General features: G+C 37.0%; 1 protein-coding gene across 1 annotated transcript; it reads left to right on the top strand.

Moving 5' to 3' along the window:
* Positions 1–5,176: 5,176 nt before the first annotated feature.
* Positions 5,177–6,619, top strand: LOC141279914 (adhesion G-protein coupled receptor F1-like). Its single transcript, XM_073811477.1, has one exon. It carries the CDS (start codon positions 5,177–5,179, stop codon positions 6,617–6,619), a length of 1,443 nt encoding a protein of 480 aa, XP_073667578.1.
* The last annotated feature ends 1,637 nt before the right edge of the window (positions 6,620–8,256 follow it).

Raw genomic sequence — 8,256 nt, 5'->3', positions numbered from 1 at the left:
CTTTGATATTATGTTAAAATAAGTTTTGTATTACTACTAACATGTTACCAAAACACCAAGGTATTTTTTATGTTTTTTGTACATTACCACTGTAGCTTTTTAGATTTTCATTTGTTATTGTAATTTAATTTGTGTGCTATGTGATTTCAAGGGCATTGAATGAAAACCATTCCTGTTGGGTAGTGTACATTCATTATACTCTACTTTAAACAAAGTTATTCCCCCACGATCAGCCTCTCTGGAGTGTTACCACTAAATGCTTTTGATTTCAAACAGGTTGGAGTACAACCAAAAAAATACATTTCATGACACAAAATGAAGCATTTCAGAATACTGTAGATGCTTAAACAGAGAGAATGTCTCTCCTAAACTCTGTGCAAGTGAATCAAGCCGTTGGTGCTAGATTGTGGACAGTTTTACCCCAATAACAGGGTGTGTATGGCCATTTGACCTCTGAGCTTGTGGGCCAAAAGTATAGCTGGTCATGTGGATCTTAAATAAAAGCGTTGGATGTTCAAAAACACAAGAACAAACATACGCAGTGACAGAAGTATGGAAATTACAGATATGTTTTTTCTAATGGCTGTTTTGAGATGTAACACATGTAACCAAGACATTTATTGTTGTTTTAATTATAATATAACCTGAAAAATCAATGAGTTTTTGTCATAATTTGTGAAGTTGAAGTTGTGCAACATTCATGAATCATAACCTAACGGACGGCATGTTTTTTTGGTGTATTGATTATTGTCAGCAAAACCCAGGGTTAAGCGCAGTGTTAAAAGCCCCAGAGACAGGATCTGCAAAGAGTTTGGCTGAAGAGAGTTATACTGTTGCTGAAATGGTGGTGAAATATAAGTTCTCATTCATAATATAGTGGGATTTTTAGCATTTCAAAAATATAACACATGTTCCCAACTAGTTCCCTCAGTGAATCTTGGTCATTTGGTTACATTTGTATTGTATATGTAGATTTCAATAAAAAGTGTAACCTCTTTCAGGGTAGATTCTCCATGATCCACATCACTAGCATGCATCCATAAACTTTGTGTTCAGCTTCAGCCAAAACATTTGTTTCATAGGTATTTCTGGACTTGTGATACTAGACGTTTGCTTTTCTCATTATAATTCAAAATGTCAATAAAGTTGGCACAGTCAACTCTTTATCATCATAATTACACTCTAGCAATATTGACATTTTTTGTTCATTATGTTAGTCTTGGTGTTAGTAACACCCATGTCAAGTCAACCTTTTTCCTGAAAAAAAAAAAATCTAATCATGTTTTAAAATCCATCTGATATGCTTGTAACATAACCCATATAAGAATTCATACATATACATGTTTTAAATATATGTATTTAAATATATTTTAATATGAGTATTCCATATAGGTTTAAAACATATATATTCATATATCAAAAGTATCTATATATGTGATATTAATATTGCATATATATGTAGCATATATGCCAAGATCGGTTTTGATATAGGGACATATAAAACCCCATTCACACAGACCTCTGGTCCCAGAAAATACCCGTAAAATTGCCAGACAAGAGTCTGTGTGAACAAAAACTCGTTCCCTTAATCTTCTGGGATCGTTGCCGGAAAGAGGACCTAGTAAGATACGCGGGTAACCCTCTGTGTGAACAAGAAGCCGCAAGAATGCCCTAACGCCGCATTCACACGGGGCGTAAGCGTTGACGCTTCCCATTCACTTTTAATGGGTGACGTCAAGCGTTGACGAACTGAATTGTGGATCCGTCGGCGCCGCGTCAGTGCCGTTGCTCGCGGCAGAAGTTGAACATTTCTCAACTTTTCAAGCGGCAACGCGTGCGTCAGCCAATCATATCGCCTTATGCAAATAACCTAAGCAGAGCCAGCCAATTACGTTTATGGAAGACCGGAGCTTGTGTTGCGGCCACAGTGATTGGCTGTTGGCCACGCTTCAGACAAGCCTTCCGTTAAGAGTTAACGCTGACGGACCGTGTGAATGCGGCGTAAAGGGCGTGTCGAAGTGAGGACGCGCGCGTCATCATCACAACACAAGTTATGGTTCAGCTCCTTACAACGAGAGATAACATGCATATAAACATTCACCACGAGAAATGTTGCAAACTAGATTGAAGCAGTTATCAGGAAATGATTAATGAGACGCATAAACAATGACGCACGTGCCATAGTGAGGACGCGCGTGTCATGGCAACATGAAGTTGGTTCAACTCTTTAAAATGAGGGATTTACAACATTCACTACGAGAAATGTCAGCAAACTGGTCTGAAGCAGATATCAGGTAAGTTAGCTCGTCATCCTAACAAGATATATCGTCCAGCTCCTCAAAATGCGGGTTTTAAATGCATATAAACAATCACGATGAGAAATGTCTGAAAACTGTATCAAAGCAGAAATCAGGGAGCTCGTCAAATATCCACTCTGAAGCTGAGATCATTCACCAGAATAGAACTGTGCGTTCACGCGCTCCTTTGTAGTCTTATTATAAACAAAAATGCACGCGAGCAGTGTTGCCAGATCTCGCGAGACAAATAAGCAACCAGGCCTGTGAAAACAAGCCCAAAACAAGCGACTTTTCTACACCAATCCCCCCTCCCCCCGTCCGTAAGCCTAAAAAAACACAAAGCTGATATATTTGGTCAAAGCTGTGAGTGATAAGCACGCGAGACGGCAGAACGTTGCTATGGTAATTTCTGTGTCAATCATCGGGAGTGAGTCTTGTTCCATACAGACATGAAACGAACATTTAGGGGATTCACTCCTGCATTTAAATGCGGTTGTCATTCTCGAAAGTTTGCAGTGTGTACGAGACCATTGAGGAAAACGGGGCTGCATTTTTTATGTTTCTATGTGCTATCATCATGTTGTACAAGGTCCGCATGGTGTGCACGTATTTCACACTTAACTGATATTCTGCACAGTGTTTTGAGTCGTCCAGCACAAGTTGAATCCATTCTTTTACTCCTTTCTCTTTCTCCCAGTCTTTTCCCACTTTGTCCCAGGCATTTGTTCCTCCAAAATATTCTCCTACAGTTCAGTCATTCAACACCAGTCTCAACTCGCGCGGATTAATTTAAAGTTTACATCACTCACTGACTACGTTTTCCTAACCAGAAAAAAAAACAGATTGCCCTGCTCTGCCTCTGATTGGCTAGTACTCGTTGCCATCTGGGTCAGAGCCAATTAGAAACAGGTGTGGGTGGGAAAAACTGCTGTCTCCTGTGTGTATGGGGAAATGGGAAAGACTGAGAGAACAGGCTAGACAAACTCCTACGTTTAAATAACATATAGAAAATATCTGATTGACAACTTATTATGGAGCTGCACTGTAAAAAAATCCGTAGATATTTCAATGTTATTGCAGCTGGGGTGCCGGAAATTTACCGTAGATTTACGTTTATGTTATTTACTAGCAAGAGTTTGTTCAAAGTTAAATCAATTTTAAATATTAACAAGTCTTTATCTTTACAGAATAAAACTATACAATAACAGCCTCATGCAAAGCATTCTGGGAACCAGAAATCATCATCAACCTTTTTCTGTTTTAGCTTCAGATTTTGTTTCCCAGAATGTTTTGCCTGATGCTGTTTTTTTTTTTTTACTCTGTAAAGACAAAGACTTGTAAATGTTAAATGATCATTTATCTTTGAACAAACTCTTGCCAGTAAATAACATAAATGTAAATCTACGGTAAATTACCGTCAACCCAGCTGCAATTTCTACGGATTTTTTTTACAGTGTGGGATCAAGCCCAAAAAAGCAACTACACTTAAGAAACAAGCCCAAAATATTGCGACCCGCGACTACCTATATTTGTAAGCGACTTTACAGAAAAGCAAGCCCAAAGTCGCTTATAATAAGCGGAATTGGCAACACTGCACGCGAGTTGTTTCTGGAGAGAGAAATAATAAATAATATGCAAACTTCAGACGCTGCGTAGAAGAGAGGGCGGGACTTTCAACAGGTCACGTGTCTTTCTGGGACCATCACATATGCCGGGTAAACTTGGCAGTGTGAATGAATAAAATATCAAGCAGTCCTGTAAAATTCCAGGATGCCTGTCCCGTGTATCTTACGGCATATCTGTGTGAAAAGGGCTATAGATTACATTTCTGTATGGGATGGTACGACTGTTGGACTTCAATGAACAATAGTGGGCGTCACCTTTCTAACTCGATTCCTTTAGTCTGTTTAGGCTGAGGGGCAACCTTCCGATCGCTCTAATGAAGCCAATACGTGACTTAAACTGCAATTCATCGACTGGCCACTAGAGGCTGGCTCCAAAAGGGAGTCAATTCCCATAGACTCCCATGTTAAAAATGCCCAACTTTACAGTAGAAAATAATATGTTTATAGCCTGGTACAAAAAGTGCTTTTGGTCTATATCAGAGGTGGGTAGAGTACCCAAAATCTGTACTCAAGTAAAAGTACAAGTACATATACAAAAATGTACTCCAGTAAAAGTAAAAGTATCAAATCTAATTATTTACTTGAGTAAGAGTAAAAAAGTATTAGATGAAAAAACTACTCAAGTAGTTAGTTACTCGTTACTTCCGATCTGATAGAGAAGTAGCGCAAAAGCACCAAATTTCAGACTACTTATAGGGTTTTCACAAACCTCTCCTTAAAAGTCTCATTGTTCTGCTTATATACAAGTAAAGCAGCCTATCCCAGTCCTGAAATGGGTACATTATCACATAACGTGTCATTTGAGAAAAAATCTCAAACACACACACACAGATGTTTTCTGACGGTTAACTCTTTATTTATTTTCATGTTCACAACACAAACTTGTCAGCATCTGCCTTTAAACATGCAAACAGTAAACAAAAAATATGAATGGGTTATTTTCATTGCCATTAAAGTGCAATTACTGAACATAAACAGGAGCTTAATAAAAATTATCATTTTAGAATTTCATATGGAACTTATCTGTTTGTGCAAATCAACTCTACATGTATTATAATATATAATACATGTTTCTTTAAAATCAAACTTTATTCTTTTATTTTTATTCATTCATTCTTTAGGAAGGATTTAAATAAAATACAATCCCGTTTTTATATGAATGTATTTTCTACATGTTCATGTTTTTATGCAAATGTACCATATTATATACAATTTACGCTTGTTGTTTACAATTATTCATCATATTGATGCATCATGGATGCTCACATGAAAATGTCTATACTAATATTTGTATTTAATTTCCAGGATTTTCTTAAAACTATAGACATCATTGTATCAGATGAATTTAAAAACACATGGGAAGAATTGAACAATGGTGACACAACAGGACACAAAAGCACTGAACTTTTGCAAGTGATTGAGACTATAAGTGATCGGCTCTCAGACGACAGTTTTACGATTGAGGAAACCTCCATTCAGTTAAATAGAACAACAATTGAAAACTCATTCATTGGATCATCTTTACTGCAAAACTTAACTACTCAGGTTGTGATATCAAATGTTGAACCGACCCTCATAACCATTTTTATCTTCACAAAGCTTGACAATGTTTTACCAACTCGAAATGCTTCTAATGACAACAAGACCTCAGAAAACCACATCAATGGAGCTGTGGTAATAATAAAGGTTAATGAAAAAATTAACAATATTTCATTAACATTCAATGTTATGAATACATCATTGAAAAATCCTCAGTGTGTCTTTTGGAACTTTGATCTCAACCATTGGGATTCCACTGGATGTAAAGTTAAGCACTCGGGGAACGACATGGTTACATGTGAATGCAACCACACAACCTCTTTTTCAATCCTGATGTCTGCAATTGATAACCCTGTGTTAGATTATATTACATACATTGGTGTAGCTATTTCAATGGCCAGCTTGATTCTGTGCCTTATAATTGAAATGATCGTATGGAGGTCAGTGACAAGAAATGACACAGCGTACATGCGTCACGTTTCAATAGTCAACATCGCAGTGTCCCTGCTGATCGCAGATATCTGGTTTATCATCGGAGCTGCAACTGCAAATCCAGGACAACCCACACCAGTGAATCCCTGCAGTGCAGTGGTTTTCTTCATTCACTTTTTCTACCTGTCTCTTTTCTTCTGGATGTTCATTTCAGCACTTTTACTCTTTAACTGCACTGTCATGGTCTTTGCGCAATTGTCAAGGGCTAAAATGATGGTCATTGCCTTCACAGTTGGTTATTGTGCACCTTTGCTCATATCCGTTATTACTGTCGCATCCACACCTGGAGCTGGCAGATATATTTGGACGAGAGATGTATGTTGGCTGAACTGGTTTGAATCTAAGGCCCTGCTGGCATTTGTGATTCCAGCTCTGACTACTGTTGCCTGTAACCTCCTGGTTTTGATTGCGGTTGTCTGCAAGATGTTAAGGAGAGGACTTTGTACTCATCAATCAGATGCAAGACATGAGAGTCTTGTGTTCACTGTACTATGTGTGGCTTTTCTGACTCCTCTCTTTGGTCTTACATGGGGATTTGGCACTGGAACCATGGTATCACAAGACGATTCCATTCATGTCGTGTTTGCAATCTTTAATTCACTGCAGGTAGTTTTTTTATTACCTTACATAACATGTTCAGTATATTATTGTTCATTGATTTATTAAAAGATTCTAGTTTTTAACAGCTGAAAAGTATTGCAAATATAGTATCACTTTTTTATCTGTAAATATTTATAACTTATCTACTAATCTTTTAATAGGAATTTTTTTTTTTTTGGTGTTTGAAATGCTTTCAGACAAGAAGGTATGAGTATATTCTGTTACTTTGTGTGCCTTGACAAAAACCTGTGATACTTATAATGTTTTAGACACTCTACAAAGCCACAGTTTACTCTGTTACTGTAGTAAATGCTATTCTAATTGAAACATTGGATTTTCCTTAAAAATATGCCTTTATATAAGGCATTGTGTGACACACACACACACACACACACACACACACACACACACACACACACACACACACAAACACACACACAAGCATTCTGGTTTCCATGTTTTGTGGGGACATTCCATAGACGTAATGCATTTTATACTGTATAAACTGTATATTCTATTCCCCTTACCTGCCCCATTCCCTAACCCCAACCATCACAAAAACCTTTCTTGTACCTTAGATTTTCAATAAACATCATCTTGTTTGATTTATAAGGTTGTTTCCTCATGGGGACACACACACACACACACACACACACACACACACACACACACACACACACACACACACACACACACACACACACACACACACACACACACACACACACACACACACACACACACACACACACACACACAGGTTTTAGGCGTTTTAGGAGTAAATGGGTTAAGACATTTGACAGGTTAGGTGTATGATTTACAATAATCAGCACCCATGGAACATTTCGCAACAAGCTCAGAAGAATATCCCCAGGGTATAAGTACAAATACTGTAGAGTTACACTATTGTTCCAAAAAGCTATGCAATAATTCAATTCATTTACATGTTAAATTGTCTCTAAATTATAGTTACCCGAAAATTAAAACATACAAAAATGTTTTTTAAGGTTATTCCCAAGGTTAAATTCGTGTTATTCTATCATTTTGATGATTTGAGCAACATGCAACTTTTTGCAGATGTGAGCAGTATATCTGAAGAAAGATCATCTTCTGACAGCTTCGATGAACAGAATAACCTCATGAATGACTAAATAACTACAATATTCACTTCAGGTCTCATTTAGAGGTGTGCATTCTATTACTTTTTCATTTTTTATTTAGAGGAACATGTCATTTTTTGCCAGAAATTATTGATTAATGATAATTATTTCTAGTGCACTAGGAGTGCTCTGGCTGATGTCGGACATAACAAAAGGGGGCAGATGGCCAGGTCTTTACGAAGGGTCAATTCGAGGACAACTTTTCTTGCACATGAAACCACATATGATCCATACCAATAAAGTGTTAAAAAGTAGGCTACGAGTAATAATAATTTATTTTATTAATACATTATTAACCATTTTGGAAGTTTATTAAATTGTTAAAGTAAGTGTGTTTTGCTGCATCTACTGTAAATATTTGAAGTGTATTTAGCAAATGTTTATAAATTGCTTGACTGAAGGTCAAATGTAAGGTTTGTTATCTTGTGTGTTTTATTATATGCAGCACATGCACTGTAAAAAAATGCAGAACCATGTTAAAACAACTTGGTTTTGCAAGTCCATTCAACCATTCAACCTAAAATATGAAATATACAAATTTTG

The sequence above is a fragment of the Paramisgurnus dabryanus genome, chromosome 12 (assembly GCF_030506205.2).
Source record: "Paramisgurnus dabryanus chromosome 12, PD_genome_1.1, whole genome shotgun sequence".
Classification (NCBI taxonomy): Eukaryota; Metazoa; Chordata; class Actinopteri; order Cypriniformes; family Cobitidae; genus Paramisgurnus; species Paramisgurnus dabryanus.
The sequence above is the reverse complement of the archived record's forward strand: the minus strand, read 5'-3'. Positions and strand labels throughout refer to the sequence as shown.

Coding starts and splice junctions, on each gene's coding strand:
- LOC141279914 (XM_073811477.1), top strand. CDS start 5,177: ATGGATGCTCACATGAAAATGTCTATACTAATATTTGTATTTAATTTC.